At 42.5% G+C, this 27309-nt stretch overlaps 1 protein-coding gene across 2 annotated transcripts in view; it reads left to right on the top strand.

Moving 5' to 3' along the window:
- The window catches only part of LOC108710019 (NADPH oxidase 4), a 119244-nt gene that overhangs the window by 52599 nt on the left and 39336 nt on the right, over nt 1-27309 (top strand). For both annotated transcript variants that reach the window (XM_018250360.2, XM_018250361.2), the window contains 2 exons: nt 4509-4569; nt 18489-18570. In XM_018250360.2, coding sequence (XP_018105849.2) covers nt 4509-4569; nt 18489-18570 — 143 coding nt within the window. The remainder of the gene's footprint in view (nt 1-4508; nt 4570-18488; nt 18571-27309) is intronic.

A 27309-nucleotide genomic window follows, 5' to 3' on the forward strand; every position in this document is an offset into this window, starting at 1 on the left:
GCGAATTTGACCCGTTTCGTCAAAAATTTGCCGCCGGCGAAATGTCGCAGACGGCCATTAAAGTCTATGGGCGTCAAAAATTTTCTGACGCACAACGCCATGCAAGTCTATGGGCGTCAATTCCAAGGCGAAAAAATTTGCCCATCCCTATTCTTAATAAATCATTTTTTTCCCTAGAATTTTTGAAAGGGGCAATTTTTTTTAATCTGAAAAACCGTTTGTTTACTTGTCTATTGTACAGTTTATTCTGTTAATATCTACTGTTTATTCTGTTACACAAACCTAAGGTTCCCAGCAAATAAGGCCCATCTAACATGAACATTTTCTTTGGTCATAGGTAACGTGTCCATATGATTTTATATTTTTTATATTGAGATACAGGTATGGAATCCATTATCTGAATTATGGGAAGGCCGTCATTTTAATCAAATAATTCACATATTTGAAAATTATTTTCCTTTTCTCTGTAATGAGAAAAAAATACCTTCTGCAGGATCCCAACTAAAATATAATTAATCCTTTTTGGAAGCAAAACCAACCTATTGAGTTTATTTAGGGGCATATTTATCAAGGGTCGAATTTCGAGTTAATGAGAGTTTCTAAAAACTCCCATAAACTCTAAATTTGAAAAAAAAGAACCAATTGAAATGTATTAAAAAAATTGTATTTTTAAAAATGGGTGAATAGGATTGAGCTGCAAATTCAAGTCAAATTCGATCAAATTCGAGTCGAGGCTTTTCACCCACTTTTTTTTTCCAAAATCCACCAAATGACTCCAAATTGATTGTAGAAGGTCCCCCATAGGCTAAAACACCAATTCGGCAGGTTTTAGATGGCGAATAGTCAAAAATGAATTCTTAAAGGGGCAGTACATGATACATTTCGAAATTTGAATTTTCACATTTTTTTCAAACTTGAATTTCGAGGTTATATGAGTTTTTAAAAACTACCATCAACTCCCATAAACTCAAAATTCAAAAAAAGGACAAATCGAAATTGAAAAAAAAAATCTATTTTTTTTAAAAACGTGTGAATAGGATCGAGCCGAAAATTTTAATCATTTTTTTTCAAAGTCCACCAATTGACTACAAATAGGTTCTAGGAGGTCCCCCATAGGCTAAAACAGCAATTTGTCAGGTTTTAGATGGCGAATGGTGGAAGTTCAATTTTTAATTCTAATCGAATTTGGACTATTCTCTAGTCGAAGTACACAAAAACTTGCTCGAAATTCACATTTTTTCAATTAGAAAATTCAGCTCGACTTTCGATAAATCTGCCCCTTAATGTTAACATGATTTTCAAGTAGACTTAAGGTACGAAGATTCAAATTATGGAAAGATCCCTTATCCAGAAACCCAGGTCCAGAGCATTCTGGATAACAGGTCCCATATGTGTATGGAAAGAGAGGTCTTATGGCTGTGCACATGGTGTAATTTTGGGGCTTATTAATAACCATCAGATATTTATTTTCATGTTCTGGTCATATAGGCTCATGGGTTACTATGCACAACTGTACTATTTAATACTAGAAAAGGTACAGGGATCCTGGAGTGTTACATTGGGGTTGGGGGTGCGGGCAATCAAAGAGGGTCAAAAAATGGCTCTTTCCATAGCATAGTTTTCTGGAATATGGTGATGCTTTTATTCCTACCCTTTTTGCTATTGAAAGCCTGGGATTGTGCTTTCGTTACACCCAAAGTGCATGGTGCAAAAGTGCAAAGTGCGGGTGTCACCCAGTGGGGGTCATTTATCAACACTGGGCAAATTTGTCCATGGGCAGTAACCCATGGCAACCAATCAAATTGCTGCAATCAGTGTTCTACTTGCAGCTGGCTTCAAAAAGCTAATCACTGATTGGTTGCCATAGGTAACTGCCCATGGGCAAATTTGCCCAGTGTTGATAAATGAGCCCCAGTAAATCTTACCACAAGGGCATGGGCTCCAAAAATACCTAAGAGCCCCAGGCCAAAGGAGCTGATGGCGTCCATTATTCCTCCATTATTGCGCCCTAGGCAGGTGCCTACTCTGCCTACCCCTAGTTCCGGCCCTGTAAGGTATGGTACAATCCATACTATACAATATTCTCTCCATATTCACTCCATTTGGCATAATTTTTTCCGTAAGTCAAACAAAAACCTAAAAAACTTCAAAGGAGGCTGGCACAAGCCTGGACCCACGAAGTAGTAAAGGCGGAGTCAGATTGTAAAAGGGTTAAAAAGGTTTCTAAAAAAACTATACTGTATATACTGTATCGGAAGACTTTTGCCGTAGGAGCGATCAGCTGAAAATGAAATATCAAAAAGCAAATTAACTAGAAACCTATTCCCAGCCTTACATTTAAATGTCTGTTTGTATATTTCACAAAGAAAAGTTTATCCATTATTGATCCTCAGAGTCTCATCGGCATCTCATTTCCATACAGAGAATGGCTGGGTGTTAAAGCTCCCTTGTTTGGGTGTTAAAGCTCCCCACGCTGTGCTTAATATAGTTTAGCCCCAGGAGAGCGTGTTGGTACTGCCCTTACATTCCGCCATTCTGCCTTCATTTGCCTCTGGTGGAAAATGCTCACCGTCTGCTGAGATTATAGGAATTTCAGGCTTTTATCTCATCCGTCTGGATTCACAGAAGTGGAGGTGTCCCCAGACTTCAGGGGTTTGCTTAAAATATAATATATTTAATGGAGCAAAGCCAGGATTTCCTGCTGTGTGATTTATTCAAAGCACATTCCTGAGGTTTATGGACAAGTAAAATGTTTTTTTCCCTTTTATTCTATATTTAAAACCCCCAGCATAGGGTTCAGTGCTGATCAGTGGGGGGTTCTGACTTACTGTACATGGGTTTGTAGATCAAATATCAATACAGAAGGGCAGAGAGCTCTACATGCAATGGACTTCTTATCGCCCAAAGGAAAGTAGCAATACAGTACGTGACATTAAGACTTTCCTTTTTTGAAGGCTTATTTGAAGGTACAGGAAAAGGTTATTAGCAGTAGGCTGAAGATATTGAAAGTAATAAAGGAATATTTCAGCTCTTCAGGGTAGAGGAATATCTGACGTGGAATGTAAAGCTAATTTTAATGGAGAACTAAAGAGTACTAAAATTGACAGGATCTCAGCAACATCACCTTTAAACTGGAATGGTACTCCATAATTGAGGGCTCAATGCAGGGTGCACAGTTAGTTGGCCATGTCGCATCCTACTAACCAAGTTCTAGCTTTAACTGAACATGTTCCTGGTTGGTGACCACAGTTGCAGAGCTTTTAATAGCATGTGACAAGATAAAGATGGAAGCTATCAACCAAACTGTGCAGCTCCAAGGACCACACTGGCGCATTGAGGCAGTCCTCCTCCAACAGGTTCCATAGGTCTACCTATATTATCCCCTGGACCAATGATCGTATTGGCCCAGGTTGAAATCTGCTTGCTTGGTAGCAACCACCCACAAACAAGTCAATCCAATCTTGTATTGCCATTTTCAATTTATTTAGATCTAAACAAATCATTAGTATAGCTTCAAAATAGTAATGTGACCACTGGTTGGGCAGGTTTTGGTTGAAATGTGGCCAACCATTGTGGGTTAGAGTTGGGTGAGGGTCAGACTGGGGAAGTACACTCCTCCACTGCTTCTGAAGATTTCCTGTCATGGAACTAGAGGCTGGCAAAGAGGTAGTGTACAGAGTGAGATGACAACATTTTGCAGCTTAAGGTTGGTGCAGGTTGGGTGTGGGTTCAGAGCAGGCCTGGACTGGCAATCTGTGGGTTCTAGCAAATGCCAGAGGGGCTGCCATAAGATGTCATAGAAAGTCACTATTTAGTGGGCTGGTGGGGAGCTGATTGGTCCTCTCTGTACTTGGAATGTCAAGGCCTATTTTGAATCCCAGTCCAGACCTGACTTTTCTGCCTAATAGAGATGAAGAGTGATGATGTGAGCTTGGGGCGGTGTATGTCAACTGTAGCAATACCTAGATTTGGCTGCTCCAATCTGGAAGCAATAAAGATAGCATTGTATTAAAGTACTTCCATCAAAACATGCTCCTGCACTTCCATATGGTTACCCTTGTATCCATCTTACACTACTGAGATAAATGGTGCCCATTGACCCTTGGCAATCCTGAAACTACTGCCACCATGGATCTGAAGTTAGCTCCAGGGTTCATACATGGTGTTACATCACTAGGTGCACAAGACTTGTGCCCAGTGTATTAGATGCAAACTTGCACCCAATATTGAATCTTAGACTTGCAGATACAATGGTTTTTATTGTGAGGGAGGTGTAGCTACACCTGTAAATTGAACAACTGCCTTTGAAGAACCAAGGAAGGTTAACTACATGGAGGATCAGCGCAACAAATACAATAATCTGAACTCAGGGGTAAATTGCCCCTTTGACATTGGCATGAATAAGATGAAACTTGTATGAAATACTAGGGACTGCTTGTTTGTGTCCTATACTGATACACTTAATCTTCTTGTGTTACATTCTTTAACAAGTTTATTTATTTTTGTAGTGTCCTACAGAATCAAGAGCAACATTTGCAGTTCACATTAAAGTGGTGGGAGACTGGACTGGTAAGTTCCTTGCATTAATAACTACAAGCCATGTAACGCAGCCACTGGGAGGGTTGAGAAGATGCCCATACAGTACATCACTTCCATTCATTTAGTAAAGGATGATGAAAGACCAGTTCAATGGGGGTGCCAATTTGTTATCCCCCCAGTGAATATAATCAATAACCTTGGAAACCAGCGCTCTAAAACATTGCACCTACCTAGGTTACTTGTCAGCAGAGCACCTGGCTGCCATTATTGTCTATATTTTCAGTGTTTCCTTGCACAAGACCTGGGCCAATGCAATGCAGTATATCGATTTTAGAGAAGTTACTCTATTTTGCATGTGCTGGTCTAGGGCAATGCAAAGAAACACTGAGATGATAGACAGAGATGGTTGCCAGATGTTCTCTAAAAGATGAACCAGGGCATGGTCATTTCCTGAAAACTGTGCCACCTCCAACTTCTCATCTAATCCAAAGTATCCCCTGTGTTAGTTTAACCTGGGCACATATGCAGTACAGTAGGCTCCTTGAATCAAAAAAATCAAATTCAGTAGACCTGCTGTTTCAACACACACCATCCTTCATGTGATGAATATTTGATTTGTAGAGATTAGAAACAGACCACTAGGGATGGGTGAATTTGACCCGTTTTGTTTCTACAAAAATCGATGACGCTCATTAAAGTCTATGGGCGTCATTGGTGAAACAAGGTGAAAAAATTCGAGCATCCCTAAAGGCCAGGAATCAGCAGTACTTAGTCTGCAATCACCCTTTATTGGTGGTGACATGTTTCGGGAGCTAGTCCCTTTTTCACTTGAAAAAAGGACTAGCTCCCGAAACATGTCGTGAGTGAGAATACAACAATAAAGGGTGATTGCAGACTAAGTACTGCTGATTCCTGGTCTGTTTCTAATCTCTACAAATCGTATAGTAGGGTCCCCAACCCTTTTTACCTGGGAGCCACATTCAAATGTAAAAAGAGTTAGGGAGCAACACAAGCATGAAAATAGTCCCTGGGTTGCCAAATAAGGGATGTGATTGGCTATATAGTAGCCTGGCAGCCTACAGGAGGCTCTGTTTGGCCATATACAGTACCTGTTTTTATGCAACTAAAACTTGCCTCCAAGCCTGAAAAAAACAATCACTTGCTTTGAGGCCACTGGGAGCAACATGTATGCGGTTGGTGAGCAATATATTGCTCAAGGGCCACTGGTTGGGTATCACTGCTATACAGTAATCTCTTAAGAAGTTCTGCAATGTACATGTACCCATGAAGGGTACTGGGGTTACCTTGGAGTAGGGAAGATAATGGTAGTGGTGCACACTGCAGAAAAGAACCCTAGGACAGGCTGACTGGTTCGAGATTACAGTAATTGTGGGGTGCCTAACAAATTGGCACCACAGCTAGGGTCCATAGGAAATTTTGGGGCGTTTCTCCATGGAAATACACCAGTAGATAATCCATTTTAGGCGACATTTACTTAAATAAAGTCTTGAACGGTTATAATGGAAGAGTAAAGTGCTAGGTACTACTTTGTTGGGGTTCAAGCCATAACCCCAATGATCTGTATTCACAGTCCTAGGCTACATAAAAGTATATCTAATTTTGTATTAGATATTGAAAATCACTGCACATTAGCTGGCAGCAGCTGAGAATGGTAGTTCTGTAGCAGTTGGAGCCCTTAAATGTGCCTGTCCGTTTTAAACTCTCTTGCTATTTTTGTTTGCATTATAACACGTAGTAGTGAGTGCAGATGTCATACGGGCCAATTAAGATGGCAAGACTGCTAATTATCTAATCATGATCTGATGCCCCTGACAGCCGTTTATCACAAACCTGTTTTTAGTGTGAAGTTTCATGCCAAAAAAACACCACAAACCTAAATATATCAGCAAAATAAGCTATTGAGTCAGAGAATTTCTCCTGGCCCTGTATTACTGCATGGAGCTGATTTATGGATCACTGACAACTATTAACAGCAAACAAGAAACGGATCCGCACACACGCTATGATCAGCAGTTGGGGGGACACCCCTCTTTATTATATCACCTCGTGATCAACGTTTCGGGGGGATAAACCTCCCTTCATCCTCCTGATGAAGGGAGGTTTATCCCCCCGAAACGTTGATCACGAGGTGATATAATAAAGAGGGGTGTCCCCCCAACTGCTGATCATAGCGTGTGTGCGGATCCGTTTCTTGTTTGCTGTTGCTAAGGGACCTGGCCGGGGTCAACGGAGAAACCAGCACCACCAACGCAGTGAGAGGAAAGGCGAGTGTGCGGTAGGAACATATATTACAGAATCACTGACAACTATTAGGCATCTTAATAAATCCGTTCCACAGAATAAACTTAGATTTGGAAAAGGTTTTTATTCTTAACACATGAGCAACCAAGGTCATAACAGCCAACTCTTTGCACTGAGAGCTGAATAGGAATTACAAGATAAAGTATTACTTAGGCTTATTGCTTGGCCTTTAACACTTTTTCGCTTTATCATCTTTCTATTTCTGCTTCTCATCCCATCTCTCTTTTTAACTTGTTTACCCAAAAGTTGGTCTAGGAAGGGACAGTTTAACTCAATAGAGATGGTGCCTATAGTAACAGTGGATAATAGTCTCTGGGAAGGGAGTGTGACTCTGGGATAGCAGGTATAGTAGGGAGAGATGGTGTCTATAGTAACAGTGGATAATAGTCTCTGGGAAGGGAGTGTGACTGTGGGATAGCAGGTATAGTAGGGAGAGATGGTGTCTATAGTAACAGCGGATAATAGTCTCTGGGAAGGGAGTGTGACTCTGGGATAGCAGGTATAGTAGGGAGATATGGTGCCTATAGTAACAGTGGATAATAGTCTCTGGGAAGGGAGTGTGACTGTGGGATAGCAGGTATAGTAGGGAGAGAAGGTGCCTATAGTAACAGTGGATAATAGTCTCTGGGAAGGGAGTGTGACTGTGGGATAGCAGGTATAGTAGGGAGAGAAGGTGCCTATAGTAACAGTGGATAATAGTCTCTGGGAAGGGAGTGTGACTGTGGGATAGCAGGTATAGTAGGGAGAGGTGGTGCCTATGGTAACAGTGGATAATAGTCTCTGGGAAGGGAATGTGACTGTGGGATAGCAGGTATAGTAGGGAGAGATGGTGCCTATAGTAACAGTGGGATAATAGTCTCTGGGAAGGGAGTGTGACTGTGGGATAGCAGGTATAGTAGGGAGAGATGGTGTCTATAGTAACAGTGGATAATAGTCTCTGGGAAGGGAGTGTGACTGTGGGATAGCAGGTATAGTAGGGAGAGATGGTGTCTATAGTAACAGTGGATAATAGTCTCTGGGAAGGGAGTGTGACTGTGGGATAACAGGTATAGTAGGGAGAGATGGTGTCTATAGTAACAGTGGATAATAGTCTCTGGGAAGGGAGTGTGACTGTGGGATAGCAGGTATAGTAGGGAGAGATGGTGCCTATAGTAACAGTAGATAATAGTCTCTGGGAAGGGAGTGTGACTGTGGGATAGCAGGTATAGTAGGGAGAGATGGTGCCTATAGTAACAGTAGATAATAGTCTCTGGGAAGGTAGCGTGACTGTGGGATAGCAGGTATAGTAGGGAGAAGTTTTGGAAACAGTAGGTGATGATGGGGGCAGTAACAGTATCAGTTTTGGTTAACTTCCAAGGACAGAGAAAAGCTGCTTGGGGTTGTTGGGAGTTGTATATCAGTCAAGGCTTGAGTACCAAAAAGTTAAAGCCCTATTTTAATAAATAAAAAAAGTTTGAAGTGTGTTAAGGCCCAGTTCCAGTTATCAGCTAAAACAGTCAGGCACTCACCTTTTATCTCTTTCTCTATTTCCTTTCAGCCTTTGTGGGTTATTTGTCTTTGTTTACTTAACTGACTGTGGAATTTCATCGTATTCTTTACACTCAAAGATAACTGAAAATTAATTACATTCCTTTGAAGATTGTCAGGCTCCCAGGGGAGTGAACAGAAAAACACGAGGAGGGGTGTTAGACTAAGTGATTTCATAGGGTATTTATCAAATCTAAATCTCTTTGTTGGGATGCAACATTTAGATTTCGACTTCATTATTTCAGGGTTTTTTTTGCAACCCTCTGTATATGCCGGCGGTGGCAGCCATCACAACATGGTATTAGGCAGCACATGTATGTTATGGAGGGATTTACATGTGCAGAGAACTGGGGAAGTGCAGTACAGCGTGCATAGTGCAAATGGCTAATTATGCCCATTTTTGCACTTTAAGGGGATACTGTGATGACACAGTTTTTTCAAAAAGCATCAGTTAATAATAGAGATTTCTGCACTGAAATATGTTTTTCAAATGAGAAAACTTATTTGTTATATATTTAATTTTGAAATCTGACATGGGGCTAGACATATTGTCAGTTTCCCAGCTGTCCCCAGTCATGTGACTAGTGCTCTGATAAACTTCAGTCACTCTTTACTGCTGTACTGTAAGTTGTAGTGATATCACCCCCTCCTCCCCCATAGTGATTAGTGCAAATGGCTAATTATGCCCATTTTAGCACTTTAAATAGATACTATCATGTTTTTTCAAAATGCATTAGTTAATAGTGCTGCTCCAGCAGATTTCTGCGCTGAAATACATTTTTCACAAGAGCAAACAGATTTTTTTCATATTTAATTTTGAAATCTGACATGGGGCTAGACATATTGTCAGTTTCCCATGCGCCCTTAGTCATGTGACTTGTGCTCTGATATATTTCAATCACTCTTTACTGCTGCACTGCAAGTTAGAGTGATATCACCCCCTCCCTCTCCCCCAGCAGCCTAGCAACAGAACAATGGGAAGGTAACCAGATAACAGCTCCATGGTAGATATAAGAACTGCCCTATATATTAAAAATCCAGGTCCCACTGCGACTCCTTCAGTTACATTGAGTAGGAGAAACAACAGCCTGTCAGAAAGCAGTTCCATAGTGCAGCGCTGGCTCTTTCTGAAAGCACATGACCAGGCAAAATTACCTAAGATGGGGTCTACACACCAATATTAAAACTAAAAAATACACTTGTTGGGTTAGGAATGATGAATGAAAATTTTCTTAGTCATATAGTTTATGTATTGTTCCATCAGAATAGTCATGCTTGTTACATAGTGGTTCAATTCATGTTTAACATAATAGAATGGGATTTTCCTTTTAAACCTAAAATAAAATAAATTTTAATCAGAACGGCTGGAAGACAAAGAGCCTCGTCGATGCTCAGACCTCAGATTCGGGTGAGCAGCCGTACGAGACGTTGAATTTCCAGTGGACCTGGTTTGTAGGAAAGAAACATAAATGGTTTTTGAACAAAAAAAAAACCCCACCAGAATCAAATTATTTTCATGATTTTCATTTTCCACTGATAATCATTCCCAAATCATTCACAAATAATGGTGAAATGCACCATAAAAAAATCGGAGCTTTGAAGGCGCCGTGCCCAGTAAAATAAAGAAATCCATGAAACCAGCTGCTGTTAAATTATAAATACTGTCATCTCCGGCTGCCCCACTTCTCTTGCAGTGGCCATTAGGGAGTCACTTAATAAGGCCAGTTCTACACTGATCATATAGGGATAACGATAGGGCAATTGTCCAGAGCCATATGCATATGGTACACCACAGGGCAGCAGTTGTTGGCTCTTAGGAGTGCTGAAAATATCAGGGAAAGAAGGACAACATGGAGGCAACAGGAGAAGAATAAGACACAGTGTTGTACAACCTGCAGCTCTTATTGATCAGGAGGAAGGTGGAAGTCCCACAGGATGGACAACCCCAATCTGATTTATGGAGACTTAGCATTGCTACATTGCTAGGGCCTCCTTATTCTCAAATTCTATCCCTCCAATGGATTTGTAACACATCAACAAGGCCTCCCTAAGTCATGTTGAAGGTTAAATTGCTAATTTTAGTAATTTCTTTTAATTATAATTGATAAATAAATATAGGCAGCCCTAAGCAATGAATGTGTAGAGCACCAACCAGAGAGTGATGGGATGAGGGGCCTACTTGGCAGGAATACCATTCTCATGGGGTAGACATAGTGGGGACACACTAGTGATGTACTTCCTTTATGGAAGTGTTCTAAGAAACCCCTTAGTAATAAAAAGTTGAAGTGGAGATGTGTTCATTAAATTGGATCCCCTTAATTTAAAAGGGGGAACATAGGTCTAGAGCTTTGAAGGTGTCCCTAAAAGTGACTATAGACGCACCAATAATATTGTATGAAACAAATTTTTGGACGATATTCGGTGTGTATAGTGGGAGACGCACTGACCAATATCGGCAGAAGTCTTGGCTATCGGTCGGCTCCTCAATCTGGCTGCATTCTGGATAACAGGTCCAATACCTGCATTATATGTACAGTATAATATTATATACTGTATTAAAACATAATATAAATACTATATACTGTAGGAATTATAGTGGTGTTCTTCGTGCTAAATTATACTGGGCTGGGTGCATACAGGATTTAATGTAACTTTAAGTTGATATTAGCCAGACAAACAATATATAAATAAAGCTGGTACAGTTTGAATGACCTGCCTTGGGCATGATTTAGTTACAGCTGTCAAGCCTGAAGGCAACTTTGTGCTCATTTATTAGGATGAGTTGCCTTCTGGCTGTGTGTGAATAATATATACTGGAGTACCTAAGTTGTGGCTATGGATGATTTCACAGAGTTTATGTTCATACAAATGGTAACAACTGCTACAATAAAAGGAGAGCTGCTAAATAAAGGGTAACACTGATTGAATTCCCATACATGGCAGACCCCTCCTTTTGAAAAATTGTTGAAATCATTGTGTCTGCCATAAAACTAGATCAGACTAATCCAAATCAAAAAGAGATTGGCATCCTCCTGCAAGTGGGGACTTTTAACTAAAAAAAAAAGCATGATAAAGATACAATTTGATAACATGGTTGAGACATGCTACTAGTGCCATTATGTTTTGATGCACAATGGCTTTCACTTAAAGAAGGGAAAACCTTAAAGGGATACTGTCATGGGAAAAAAATTTTTTTTCAAAATGCATCAGTTAATAGTGCTGCTCCAGCAGAATTCTGCACTGAAATCCATTTTTCAAAAGAGCAAACAAATGTTTTTATCTTCAATTTTGAAATCTGACATGGGGCTAAACATATTGTCAATTTCCCAGCTGCCCCAAGTCATGTGACATGTGACTTGTGTTCTGATAAACTTCAATCACTCTTTACTGCTGTACTGCAAGTTGGAGTGATATCACCCCCTCCCTTTTTCCCCCAGCAATCAAACAAAAGAACAATGGGAAGGTAACCAGATAACAGCTCCCAAACACAAGATAACAGCTGCCTGGTAGATCTAAGAACAACACCCAATAGTAAAAACCCATGTCCCACTGAGACACATTCAGTTACATTGAGAAGGAAAAACAGCAGCCTGCCAGAAAGCAGTTCTCTCCTAAAGTGCTGGCACAAGTCACATGACCAGGGGCAGCTGGGAAATTGACAAAATGTCTAGCCCCATGTCAGATTTCAAAATTGAATATAAAAAAATCAGTTGGCTCTTTTGAGAAATGGATTTCAGTGCAGAATTCTGCTGGAGTAGCACTATTAACTGATGTGTTTTGAAAAAAAACATGTTTTCCGATGACAGGATCCAGTTAATCTCCTTAGGGAACTCTTAATGACCCAAAGTCTACAACCAGGGATCTGCTGTTTACTGGCTGCATCTCCTCCTTGTTTAGCCAAAGAATGGCTCACGCTTTTGGTGCTGTGGTCAGAATCAATGACTCCTCCCAACCTGTCCAGCTTCCTTGGCTGACCACCTATGATCCACCTTTGTGATGATCACCATCTATGATAATGAGACATTGAGATGAGACCAAACCATCTGAGTTCCTGTTCTGTAAGTTGGTTCCTGCCCTGCCATTGTCTTATAATTGAGCTTCCTGGTTTTGACCTTATCCTGTTATTTGGACTTTGATTGTTTGCTGCCTGCCCTGTGCCTGTTTTTGGACTTCTTTGATTGCTGCCTGCCTTGACCAATTGCCTGTACTGGCACTTCGATTTCTGCTTAGATTTCCTTTATACTTTCTACTTCGGCGCTTGTTTTTTGTTGTTTTTATTAAGTCATTTGTTTAAACCCAATTTTTGTAATGTTTTACTCAGCACATCAGCTCCGGCCTGGTAATTCAGTGGGTAATTCTGATACAAGGCTGGTCAGTCGCCTTTGGTCAGACCAGTTTATGTTTATTATGATGTCTTTTTATCAGGGCAATGGGCTAAACTTTAAAGTGCTTAAATTGCAAATATTTTTATTTCTTGTGATGAAAGAGAGAGGAAACATCCATATGTATGGATTTCTGAAATTTGCTCCCCCGCAAACTGGAGGCAGAGTGTAAATCAATATATTTTTCCTCTCTCGCTCTCCCTGGGCTTTTAAAGCAAATCTATGGTGGTAAAATAAAGCAATAAATAGTGTTCTATCAGCAATGAAAAGGTCAGCATGAATGCAAATCTATTTATGAACACTGCCATATGGAAAGCATAAAAGAAGAACAGTGAGTATAAATCCACTTTGCATACATTAAAAAAAGGTCATTTTAAGCAAGAGTTGTATTAAATGTTTATGCTGATGGCCTTATTTATCCCTTTGTGTGTCAATAGTGGTGTAAGGCAATTGTGTGGGCTTCATAAAAGAGAATCCCAGCCTGGAGTTCATAGTAAATATATCTACTTCTAAGGTTCTATTATTTACCACATTTCTCTGCTATATACAAAGCCACTATTCTGGATGGCAGTTGGAGATTCCAAAATGCTAACTAGTATCCACTTGTCAAACTGGTGATGTATGTACCAATTAGTTTTCGAAAGATTATTAAAAAGTGTTTAATGCCCCAAAAAGTCTGAACAATATCCTTGTACTTTAGATAGTTGGACAGTATGTTGGCCAGCTTTGGTGCATGACCAGGTGGAACCATAGCAACCAATACCGAGCAGAGCACATGAACGATCTGAATGTGATGTGTGGCCCCTGATATGTCCCAGGGTGGAAGAGTGAAGGTCATTAGACTAGACATTGTTATGTGTATGCTGTCCCGCTAATCCTTGTACTATAGATATTTGTCATCCTGGTTGGAGACCACTTTAAGTTCTTACAACCTAACAACTTTCAATATTCAGGGTGGAAGAGTCAAAGTCATTGACTTTGTTATGCGTATGCTGCTAAACTTTAGTAATATCCTTGTACTATAGAAAATGATTGTCCAGACTGGAGAATTTAATCTGCTGAAGTAGCATTTTGGTCAACTATGGTGCATCACCAGGTGGAGCCATAGCAGCTATAACAAGCAGAGCACATGAACGATCTGAGTATGAAGTTTAGCCCCTTGTATAATCTCCATCTGTTTGTCAAAACTGAGAAATTTATTTGCCAATGCACCTTCTTATGGGTGTACATCTCCACCTCACCTGCTATCAGATCTGCCCACTCCAGCCATTGACCAAACAACACATCCATTTGGGCTGTGTAGTAGTAATCAGCTGTAGATCTGTCAGGTTGGCTAAAGTATGACTACTTTAAGATCTTACAACCTAACACTTTACAAAACGCATGGTGGAAGAGTGAAGGTCACTAGACTAGACATTAGGAGACAACAACAAGTTTATTATGCAATAGCTCTCAGCTCTATAGGACTGAAGAAATGATGAATAATTTTTATTAGTATTAATTTTCCAGAGAACTTCAGCAAAACTCTGATTCACAAATTCTGTTATTTAGGACACCCTTCCTGTGCGTGGAGACACTTTAAAAATGTATCAGAGAAATGGAATGCACTGCCCTTCTCTGCGAGGTCATGAGGATGAAGTCTGCAAAAGACCAATGAAAGCAGTTGGGATTTTATTGTGCCGTGTTCACTGATACCAGGCTGGCACTTAAATAGATTCTTGCACAAGTGTCAGGTCGGATTTTTATCTGGGGAAAATATGGAAGACATAAGTAAATTGCTTAGTTCCAGTCCCCCAAATGTAGTTGTCTGGTCTTCAGACCGACTAATAAATGGCACTGCCAGTCTCAGCATTGACTGAACTCCTGAGAAAGATAAAAGAAAAAGAAAAGAATAACAAACAAAAATTAGAATATACAGTAACTAGAGCCCATGCAGACACGTTGTTTATTGTGTTTATAGAAACCTAACAATCTATATATACAGTAGAAGCCTTACTTGGGTGGTAAAATACTGTATCTACTGTTTGGTTCACATATATATTATCAAGTCTTTCATGACATTTGTACAACATTTTTTAGAGACTGATATCATACAGCAGGTTAATAGAGCAAGGACAACTTGGTAACACCCTGCCCATGTGCAAACATTTGAAGTCCCTAAGCTATACTGAACATTGATTGTGATTGCTGGACCTTTTATAACTCTCTACCCCTATGATGTATCAAGTGTTAGAGGTAATGTGCAGATAATGGTAATGCGGTTGTACATGAAAGGGACAGAGTGATTATTATTATTGTTATTATTATTAACATGTATTTATATAGCGCCAACATATTGCGTAGCACTGTAAAGTAAATGTGATTATACAACTACATCACATGAATTACATATATAGAATATATGGAGTAGCAAACATCACAATCAATACAGGTACAAAGAGGTGAGGAAGGCCCTATGCATAGGCATACAGTCTAAAGGGAAGGGAGTAATACACAAGGTGTGGGAGTGGGCAAAATCGAAGTAAGTGGGTGAGAAATGTGGTACTGTATGTGGTGTTGCGTTTGGTAGTTAAGCAGAGTGAGGGTAGGCTTCTCGAAAGAAGTGCGTTTTCAGAGATTTTTTGAAAGCAGAAAGGTTGGGAGAAAGTCGGACAGACCGTGGGAGAGAGTTCCAGAGGAGGGGTGCAGCCCTTGCAAAGTCTTGAATGCTAGCATGTGAGGAGGTAATGAGAGAAGAGTTGAGTAGCAGGTCAGTAGAGGAGCGTAGTAAGCGAGTGGGTGAGTATATAGAGATGAGTTCAGAGATGTAGGGTGGAGCAGAGTTGTGAAGTGCTTTGAAAGTCAGTGTCATTAATTTGAATTTGATTCTGAAAGGTAACGGAAGCCAGTGCAGGGATTGACAGAATGGCGAGGCAGAGGAGGAGCGGTTGCTGAGGTGTATGAGCCTTGCAGCAGTGTTCATTATGGACTGGAGAGGTGACAGTCTCTGGAGGGGGAGGCCAATTAAAAGAGAGTTGCAGTAGTCTAGACACGATATGATGAGAGAGTGAATAAGAATTTTGGCAGCGTCTTGGGTGATAAATGATCGTATTTTGGATATGTTCCTTAGGTGGAAGTGACATGATTTAATAAGTGACTGGATATGAGGAGTGAATGACAGGGCAGAATCTAGGATAACCCCAAGGCACCGGGCCTGGGGAGAGGGGGTGATAGTGGAATTGTTAACTATGATGGATACTTCGGGGATGCTACTGGTGTTAATTGAAGGAAAGAGAACCATTTCAGTTTTAGAGAGGTTTAATTTAAGGTAGCGTTGGGACATCCAGGTAGAGATAGCGGACAGGCAGGAGGAGACGCGAGTTAGGAGTTCTGGGTTGAGATCAGGAGATGAGAGATAGATCTGAGTATCGTCAGCATAGAGGTGGTAGTGGAAACCATATGAGTTGATTAATTTGCCAAGGGAGGAAGTATAGAGGGAGAATAGTAATGGTCCCAGGACAGAGCCTTGAGGAACTCCAACAGAAAGAGGTTGGGGAGAAGATAATACTCCATTGTAGGAGACACTGAAGGAACGATTGGTGATGTAAGAAGAGAACCAGGACAGGGCTGTGTCACGAAGGCCAAGCGACTGGAGGGACTGGAGAAGGAGAGGGTGATCTACAGTGTCAAATGCGGCTGAGAGGTCAAGCAGTATTAGTAGTGAGAAATGATTGTTGGCTTTAGCGGTTAAAAGGTCATTAGTTAGTCGAGTCAGGGCAGTTTCCGTGGAGTGTTGTGGCTTTAAAACCAGATTGTAGGGGTCCAGCAGGTTATTGTCAGAGAGGAATGAGGTAAGTCGGTTGTAGACTAGGCGCTCAAGTAGTTTAGAGATGAAAGGTAGCAGAGAGATAGGTCGGAGGTTGTCAAGATTGGAGGGATCAAGAGAGGGTTTTTTCAGAATGGGGGTGACAAGAGCATGTTTTAGTTGAGAAGGAAACAGTCCAGTTGAGAGCGAAAGATTAAATAGGTGAGTTAAGGCTTTGATTAGACAAGGATTGGTATTGCGGAGAAGTTTTGAGGGAATTGGATCAAGCGGGCAGGTGGTAAGGTGAGAAGAGGCCAGAAGCTTTGAGACTTCCTCATCAGTGACAGGGGTGAAGGAGCACAGGAGAGACTGGGCAGTGTGGAGGGAGGGTGGTGAGTGATGATGAAATGTGGCTGGCAGGTGACATCATGGTGGTGGGGATAGAATACTTGGAGGGCCGGCCAAGGCAGTTAAGAGATTGCTATGGTTGGAGCTGGAATTCAGACGTATCAAGAGCTTAACTGGATGAATCAGAGGTAGTACCAACCCCAACATCAGGGTGGCATCTCTAATGGGGACAACTGTCTGGGACAAGTACATGATGAGGCCCTGCAGCAGTTATAGGTAGGAAGGGTGGGGGAATAGCAGGACAAGAGGGTGAGGGAAACAAGCAAAGTGCTGTCATGTGATTGTAATTTTCTATCACTTTCTCTCTCTTTGGGGTATATTTATCAAAGAGTAAAGTAAGAGCCATTGATAAATACTCTTTTAAAAATTCCCATTGAGGGCAAAATGGCAAATGTTGGCGACAATTTGCCCGCATTACTTTGCAAATTTACTAACAGGCACATGCGTCACTTCGCTAGTGAGACGCTAGCAGTGACTCACACTCATTGCCAGGCAACTTTTCACTCTGGCGAATCGATGTTACTCCTCCAATTCACTAAAATTCGTATTTTACTGAACGTTATCTCTTTTGCCAGACTTTCCTTTCACCAGCTCAGCGAAGTGCAATGGAGTGCATAGATCTTCTTCAATCGTCTGTTACTTACATCACATTTTCTGAGTGGAAAAACTTCAAAGTTCAAAAAACACTAGCGGCTTTTCCTTTTTTTGCAACAGTCCTAAAAAAATATTTTTGTGTACAATTTATAACATATGGAACATTAACAATACAGTGGACATTATAACAACTCTATTGTCTTTATTAAGGTTCCCTGGACTTGTGTAATTAACAGTGGAAATGTAATGTATTTGCTGCAACATATAACATAAAGACGTCCATTCAACTTTACATTTCCCGTCATATGCAAATTAACCTGAGCTAAACCTCTAGCGCATTTGTGCTAGGCAGAATTGAATGCTAGTGCATCTTCACTTTGATTTGCTTGCTGAAGTAACGATAGCGAAAATTCACCAGCGTCCGTCGGCCAGGGCGAAACTTTTAATGTTGTCCCGGCGAATTTTCACTTTCCTGGCAAAGTGTTGCAATGGGTGTGAAGCAGTCGCTGGCGACTTTTTGCCCTTAGTAAATTTGCCCCATTGGGGGAATTTCACTCTAGCAGAATGTGGCGATTTCAGACTTCACTCTTTGATAAGTATACCCCTTTGCCTCTCTTTCTCTCTCTCTAGTCTCTATGGGGTATATTTCTATGGGATTTTAAATTAAAAACAATCTTTAAAAAAAAGTGATCTATATATTTTAAGGGTCAATAAATGGCTTAATTCCCATGAGCTATTCCAGCTTCATTAAAATTCTTCCACTTAAATGTCAAAGTGTAATTTCCAGTATAAATCAGAATCTGGCGCTGTTTCTGTAGCCGCCCCATGAATGGAACATTTTAGTGAAATAGTCTAGCTTTAATTAGCTTTGTTTTTATGTAGTAGTTATTGGGTAGATCCAGATGTAACAGGAATATATTTTATTCTTACAGAAAGATTTTATGAATTGCTGGAGCCCCGTCACACTGCTGACACCGAAATACTCCCAAAATGTAAGCAAAGAAAAGACCCAAAGTAAGTTCTCGGTTTTCAAATGTCAAGTATTGGGTCTGGTGTGTTTTGTGGTTCTAGTTCATGTTATTTTGGTTGTAAAATGCAGCATAAAACAGGTGCTAAACCCATAGAGATCATCACACTGTCAGCCATAACAGTCCACTTAACCAGACAAGTGTGAAGTTTTCAGACAGTATAAAACACTTTTATTTTATTTTATAATAAGGTTACAAATAAACACTCTCCCCAAATCTCCCCCTAACCGGCCTTCAGACTGGGCCCCCTTAGCTCACAACAAGGTTACAGATATATAGAAACATTGGGGTAACAGTCACCCTGCTATAGTTCCAGGGGTACCCAGGGCACAAATAAGCACTCACCCCAAATCTCCCCCTAACTGGCCTTCAGACTGGGCCCCCTTAGCTCATAACAAGGTTACAGATATATAGAAACATTGGGGTGTCACCCTGCTATAGTTCCAGGGATACCCAGGGCACAAATAAGCACTCACCCCAAATCTCCCCCTAACTGGCCTTCAGACTGGGCCCCCTTAGCTCATAACAAGGTTACAGATATATAGAAACATTGGGGTGTCACCCTGCTATAGTTCCAGGGATACCCAGGGCACAAATAAGCACTCACCCCAAATCTCCCTCTAACTGACCTTCAGACTGGGCCCCCTTAGCTCATAACAAGGTTACAGATATATAGAAACATTGGGGTAACAGTCACCCTGCTATAGTTCCAGGGGTACCCAGGGCACAAATAAGCACTCATCCCAAATCTCACCCTAACTGGCCTTCAGACTGGGCCCCCTTAGCTCATAACAAGGTTACAGATATATAGAAACATTGGGGTGTCACCCTGCTATAGTTCCAGGGGTACCCAGGGCACAAATAAGCACTCACCCCAAATCTCCCTCTAACTGACCTTCAGACTGGGCCCCCTTAGCACATAACAAGGTTACAGATATATAGAAACATTGGGGTAACAGTCACCCTGATATAGTTTCAGGGGTACCCAGGGCACAAATAAGCACTCACCCCAAATCTCCCTCCAACTGACCTTCAGGCTGGGCCCCCTTAGCTCATAACAAGTTTACAGATATATAGAAACATTGGGGTAACAGTCACCCTGTTATAGTTCCAGGGGTACCCAGGGAAGCACCCTCTAGATCATTCTGCCTTGGCATACAAGCTGCATGGGAGTCTTTACACCTCAGCACAGATTGCATTGACAAATGATAAAGCCACAAGTGCCTTGCTCTTTCTGGCTTAGGAAACATTTTTACTTAAGAAACTGAATTATTTTACCAGTGAGAATAAAAGAATGTTGGGCAGTAAGACAGAAACATAATATAAAGTCAGTTTAATATAAAAGCGACAATTCTTTTTTTCCTGTCACCTTTCTAAATAGGTTTACACCTGATTTATGACAAGAAAGGTGTTAATTCAGGTCACTGCATGAGACTGGAGACATGTTCTTTCTCTATGTAGCTAAATTATATTGTTTACAAGTGTTTGCCGGAAGCATCACACACACAGCAATGGAAGAGTAACCACTAGCACCACATCCATTATTATTCATTGGTATTGTCAGTCAGTGCCAGTTATTTGTATACACCTGTATGAGTAAGAATCTTGTGTTCTCTAAGGACAACTTTCATCTGTCAACCTCACTCAAGTTACTATATTGTAGGCCTAAGAACATGGTTTGCATTTTTTGGGGTCAAATAACTCAGCTCATTCATTTGACTAAGGTGTATATGAATAAACCATTAATCTAAGCTTTTCAAGAATATCTAATCAGATAGAGCTTCTCTCCAGCTCTCTTCCTAACTGGCCTTTAGTCTGGGCACTGCTCTAGGCATCTTTAAAGGGATACTGTCATGGGAAAACTTATTTTTCAAAACACATCAGTTAATAGTGCTGCTCCAGCAGAATTCTGCACTGAAATCCATTTCTCAAAAGAGCAAACAGATTTTTTTTTAAATCTAATTTTTAAATCTGACAAAGGGCTAGACACATTGTCAGTTTCCCAGCTGCCCCCAGTCATGTGACTTGTGCTCTAACAAACTTCAGTCATTCTTTACTACTGTACTGCAAGTTGGAGTGATATCACCTCTCCCTTTCCCCCCCAGCAGCCTAACAACAGAACAATGGGAAAGTAACCAGATAACAGCTGCCTAACACAAGATAACAGCTGCCTGGTAAATCTAAGAACAGCTCTCAATAGTAAAATCCAGGTCCCACTGCGACACATTCAGTTACATTGAGTAGGAAAAACAACAGCCTGCCAGAAAACAGTTCCATCCTAAAGTGCTGGCTCTTTTTGAAAGCACAGGACCAGGCAAAATGACCTGAGATGCAGCTACACACCAATATTACATCTAAAAATATATGTAGAGACCCTGAGATTTGGGTGTATTTATCTCAGGCATTCCTCTTTAGTATTTGGACACCTAAGGGTTCTTTAGTTAAGTTAGGCAGCTATGTCCCTGGTGGGGTCCACACTAGTACCTGGGGATTGTCCACTAGATGGCACTGTTTGATAATATAAAAGGGTTTAGCACCATGAGGTCTGGGTCTGTCCTGGGACTTTGCCTCAGTGTGAGGTACTACAGGTCCAGGTCTGCCGGAAAAGTTAGTGAAGCGTGAGATAGGGATAGCACTACAGTAATAGTCACTCTAGGAGTGAGAGTCAGCACAGGGTAGCTAGTGAGCAGATGTGGCTCCAACGAGGAGAAATAGTGGGGTTAGGACCCCGTGGTATTTGAACCACTAGTGCAGGGACTACAGTGTGTGAGTTGAGGACCAGATAGGATACCAAGACTCAAGATCCCAGGCTGAATACAGTGGGTGAGGTGAGGATCAAGTCCGGTGCCAAGATACAAGACCCCAGGCTGAGAAACCCATGCCTTAGTGTTCAACCATAAAGGATAGTGCCAGTGAGAGTGGTAACTATTTCCCAAGTCTATTGTTACTGATCTATATTGATTTCTACTCCGTCTGTTGCATCTTCTACCCCCCTGGAGGGAATATTGTTGTTGGAGGCTACTCTATAACTGCCAGTGAACATCAAAGTACTGTAACTTATGATCTTGCCGGTGCTCTGTTAATAAACCAGTTATAATTTACTGCAAAGGACTTGTCTGGCTGAATCTACTGCTGCATTTATCCACACCAGGTACCGGGAGTTGCCCGGGTACACTGGGGGTCGGGGGCACACTAATAGCAGTTTTAGCCTGGTCACACACAGCCTTAATACACAGCAAAAGTACACTCAAGGGTGTGCTACATTTGGGGGCTCGTCCGGGATATCTTTATTGAACTCATTGCTGTGAGAGAAAAGTGTGACAGGCGCTGCAGTGCCGGACCAGAGAGGAAAAAGGCTTCTTGCGCAGTTTGCAGCCTGAGTTCCGATAGCACTAAATTTATTGTGGCCTGAAGGAGGAGGTCGGCCGCAGAGACCGCTACCCACACTATTAGGTCAGTGAAGGGCACCAATCGGGACTGGGCAAATTGGCGCCAAAGGAAGGTGCGAAAGCTCTGGTGGGTGACGTAGGTGCATACGTCAGCAGCATCCACCCTGTTTGATCCCTCCTCCCTGATCGAGAAATTTGCTGGTGGCCAATCAGGACACCAGACAGTGGCGCCAAAGCGAGAGGGAGGAGCTAAACCGCTGATGTCACGGGGGCCATTTTGCAAGGCATAAAAGTGAAAAAAGCTGGAAAAGTGAGTGGACGCATTCTAGCAAACCGCAGATACTTTTTTGTGACTAAAACAGCATGTCGGATATTTCCGGAGGCAGTGCCTGCTCCTTGCCGACTAGACCCAAGGACGAAATGGCTTTTGATACCGGTTATCGATACATGTGGATGGGGATATTTGCTGAGAAAATCACCCAACATGGAGACCGGATCATTGTACCCTTGTGTGGTGGATGTGGATCGGAGGCCTACAGAGCATTGAATGTGGCGGAAAGTCAGTGCCCCGGTTGCCAGCAAGTTTGCTGGTTGGGACCCCTGAAGGATGAGGCTCGGTATCATGCACCAGGTGTAGAAGTGGCTTTAATGGCGGCCATTCATAAAAGTTCCCGTCCTGGATCCGCTACTATTTCCAGTTTGTCCTACCACCTGGAGGTGGAAGAGAGAGAGGCGGTCATTGTCAGGGGGATTACTGCTATGCTTGCGGAACCTGGTGACACCTTGAAGGCCACGCTTGCCGCCCTCCATGACCCGCTAGAAGGGAATGACGCTGCAGAGGTGGCGAACCTGGATTGTGAGGCGAGTAAGAAAAGCCCACTACTATCGTTACCCTCAGGAGGGGATGCCACACTGGGAGAGCACGAGGTGCCAGAGGCTCAGGAAAAGGAGCCGGACCCAGCTTCCATGAGAGGTGAGGATCAGGAGTCGCCTACACACCCTCCGTACCTCCAGGCTATCAAAGAGATGGCGACGGCCTATTCCCCAGGAGTGTGCACACCTCAGCAGTCCCTCAGGGCGGAGTCCGTTTCCGGCTGGGAGGGAGATTTGTTGGAAGCGGAGCCAGATGGAGCCACCCAGGCGCCACTTTTCCATTTACCTCACAGCTTTTGGGCACCCGAGAAGATTACCAAAGAGGAGGAGAGGAACTTTTGGGTTCTGCCAGGAAAAGCGGATCCTGATATCTTCTGCCGGGTCTCCCGCATTCAGCGGGTGATAAATTTTCGGGTGTTCCGGCTGTGGGGTTATTACATGCCATATGCCCCGTTATGGGTGTATGACAAGATGGAGCAGCTAGTGGATGATTGGGTGGTTGAGGACATTTGTGCTAAAGAGAAAAGCATTGGCAACTCCCTGACCCACCCTGACACAGTCAAGAGAAGGGCATCCTGGCGATTTGTTCGCTCCATAGAGAAGGAATGGTGGTGGGGCCGCACAGTTTTACGCCATCGGGTGCATAGTTGCGGACGCAACAACCCCAACCCAAGATTCTTCAGCATCGATGTAGCCACACCCGGGGTGGAATGGTGGAGAAGCCGCATCCAAAGTATTATGTGCCTTATGAGGATCTGAAGGTGCGGTTCACCTATATGGTTTGAAGAGAAACAGGACTGTGTTAAGAAGGTCTGTTTTTTTCTCTTGCTGCCATGCCACACCTAGGAGGGTGATGTTTTCTGTTGTGGGGGAAGGGTGAAGTAACCACTCCCAGTGACCGGAGTAGGTCTTTTGTTTGCACTTTGTTTTTCAAGCTAACTGTTTATGGACTTCAAGGAATGGAGCCTTATTTTTGTTATTAACCTCTGGGTTGAGACACTTCGAGTTGGGGACGCTTCCCCTGGAGTCAAGAGATTCAGGTTTGATCTGCAGCATGACTGAAACCATGTTGGACTCTGTAGTGGGTTCTTTATTTTTAGCCACTCTAGGGGTGAATCGCACCCACCTGGAAGGAGGACTTTGGGCAAACAACCCAGAGACTGTAAATAGTTAAGGGACACTTGTCCCAAAATCCCAATTCCCTTTTTCCCTCCTAAGTGCATAAATAAAAGAAATGTGAATACCTGATTTAAGTACAGTGTTGGTAATAGTAGGGTTAATCCCGAGGTAATAGGATTTAGGGCCACGGCCGTGGACCCAGTCTGAGGTTGCATTAAAGTATTGATACAGTGCTCAGGAAAAATGCATGTTTGCAATATTTTTGTTTACAGGATCCATTGTACCATGGGCAGTCCTCTGGAGAGGCTGTTGAAGCGTGATGTACAAATAGTAAATGTTATTTAAAATGTGATTTATTGTGCACTTGAGAGTAACGGTTTAGTTTGTCAACGGGGACGTTGACGTTTCTAAGTGGGGGGAGAATGTAGAGACCCCTGAGATTTGGGTGTATTTATCTCAGGCATTCCTCTTTAGTATTTGGACACCTAAGGGTTCTTTAGTTAAGTTAGGCCAGCTATGTCCCTGGTGGGGTCCACACTAGTACCTGGGGATTGTCCACTAGATGGCACTGTTTGATAATATAAAGGGTTTAGCACCATGAGGTCTGGGTCTGTCCTGGGACTTTGCCTCAGTGTGAGGTACTACAGGTCCAGGTCTGCCGGAAAAGTTAGTGAAGCGTGAGATAGGGATAGCACTACAGTAATAGTCACTCTAGGAGTGAGAGTCAGCACAGGGTAGCTAGTGAGCAGATGTGGCTCCAACGAGGAGAAATAGTGGGGTTAGGACCCCGTGGTATTTGAACCACTAGTGCAGGGACTACAGTGTGTGAGTTGAGGACCAGATAGGATACCAAGACCCAAGATCCCAGGCTGAATACAGTGGGTGAGGTGAGGATCAAGTCCGGTGCCAAGATACAAGACCCCAGGCTGAGAAACCCATGCCTTAGTGTTCAACCATAAAGGATAGTGCCAGTGAGAGTGGTAACTATTTCCCAAGTCTATTGTTACTGATCTATATTGACTTCTACTCCGTCTGTTGCATCTTCTACCCCCCTGGAGGGAATATTGTTGTTGGAGGCTACTCTATAACTGCCAGTGAACATCAAAGTACTGTAACTTATGATCTTGCCGGTGCTCTGTTAATAAACCAGTTATAATTTACTGCAAAGGACTTGTCTGGCTGAATCTACTGCTGCATTTATCCACACCAGGTACCGGGAGTTGCCCGGGTACACTGGGGGTCGGGGGCACACTAATAGCAGTTTTAGCCTGGTCACACACAGCCTTAATACACAGCAAAAGTACACTCAAGGGTGTGCTACATATACATTTGCTGGTTCAGGAATGAAATTTTATATGGCAGAGTGAATTATTTGCAGTGTAAACAGTGTAATTTAGTAATAAAAACGAAAGCCTTTAAGGTAACCCTCCCCCAATGTTCAGGAATAGCTGTTTTAAGACAAGACTATCTAACCTGTGACTCTACCTCTGTTAAACTAGGAGGAACACATTCTGGGCATATTTGGACTAAGGGAAAGGGGCTCTGGTTCCCTTTTGTAGTGCCATTTTGTCCCTGGACACAACCCCATGCACAGTATAGTAATTGAAGTATCAATATATAGAGGATGGAGAGTATGGGAAGATTAGCTTTTGTAATGGTAGGCAAGTGGTTAGAGACGGAGACACAAGAAAATGCAGGAAAAAAAGATGTTTGTCTTTAATTGTTCAACAACACAAACCTATTAACAGGGTGTTAGTCTTCATATGGCAACACAAATATAACAGTCACACATGAGATCGGTGGCAGGACTAAACTGGGCCCCACAGCAAATTCTTTTTCACGCCCACAAAATGTTTAGAGGTTGACTAGTTTTACCAATATTTATTAAAACGGTATATAAATTAGGGCCTCATGGGGCCCCTATAACTCCTGGGCCCCCCTGCAGCTGCAAGGTCTTCTTCCTCTGTAGTTACAACCCTGCATGAGATTGTAGTCTTCATGACTACCTCAGGGCCTCTCCCAGACTCTGGCCCATCATAAGGTCAGCACCCTGTTACTCATAGTTCCAAGTCAGCTTCTCTGCTGCACTTTCACCAAAAGACTCAACCTCTCTCCAGGCACAATCACAGGTCCCTTGGCACTTGCTTTCTCTCATTCAGGCTCAGGCTCAGGCACTTTGTCTCTCTTTGTCAGACACTCTCTGTGTCTCAGGCTCCTTGGTCCTCTTTTAGGCTTCATTTTAAACACCAGGAACAACCAGGGCTGTGTAGGAGCGCACCCATGGGTGTAGGAGCGCACCTCTTTTACCTCTACACGCAGCTCCACTCTAACCTGCCACCTATTTACTTTATTAAGAGGGAATCTTAACCGTATCTGTCCTAGGCATTCCACTTCACACCATATCATACAGCTTAAATGAATGTCGGTCTCTACAATTTCCTGCCAGACAGAGTTTTCTAAAGACAATGTTGCAAGAAGATGGGAGGACATGAGGTAGAACAGAGTGTGGTTTGAACAATAATCACACACATAACTGATGGGTATTCTAAGAGATTTGGATTTCTTAGCAGTCTCAGACTTCACAGATAATGACAATAAGCCATGAATGGTAATGGTTTGGGGAGTGGATGACACTAGAGTGACTAGACTCATTGCCATTTGATAAAGGGTTGTAGGTATATATATCAACTGCTGACTTGATGGTAGAACTTACTAGGACGCTAAAGAGAGGGGGGAAAAAAACCTCATAGGTGCAAGACTTCCTTATTTTACCACCCTCTGATACCATGGCACAGTCTCTTTCTTACGGAATATTACTTGGTAATAGGACACCCTCCCTAAAGGTGGCCATACACGGGCCGATAAAAGCTGCCGACAGACCGAGTCGGCAGCTTATTGGCCCGTGTATGGGGGCCCCCGACGGGCTTCCCCGATCGAGATCTGGCCGAAAGTCGGCCAGATCTCGATCGGATGGGATTAAAAATCCCGTCGGATCGCGGCCGCATCTGTTTGTTGATGCGGTCCCACGATCCGACCGCCCGTTTGCGAACGCTAGGATCCGATCGTTGGGCCCTAGGGCCCACGATCGGATCAGCCCGATATTGCCCACCTCAAGGTGGGCATATCGGAGGGAGATCCGCTCCTTTGGCAACATCGCCAAACGAGCAGATCTATCCATGTATGGCCACCTTTAGTCAATAAGTAACGGAGAAATAATAGGGATGCACCAAATCCAGGATTTAATTCTAGGTGTAGATTTGAAAAATAAGACTTTAAAGCTCTGTACAACAGGACATGGCAAGTTTGAATACACATATTAGGGTTTGGCTTGGGTTTAAAGGTGA

Source organism: Xenopus laevis, chromosome 2S, assembly GCF_017654675.1.
Source record: "Xenopus laevis strain J_2021 chromosome 2S, Xenopus_laevis_v10.1, whole genome shotgun sequence".
NCBI classification, from domain to species: domain Eukaryota; kingdom Metazoa; phylum Chordata; class Amphibia; order Anura; family Pipidae; genus Xenopus; species Xenopus laevis.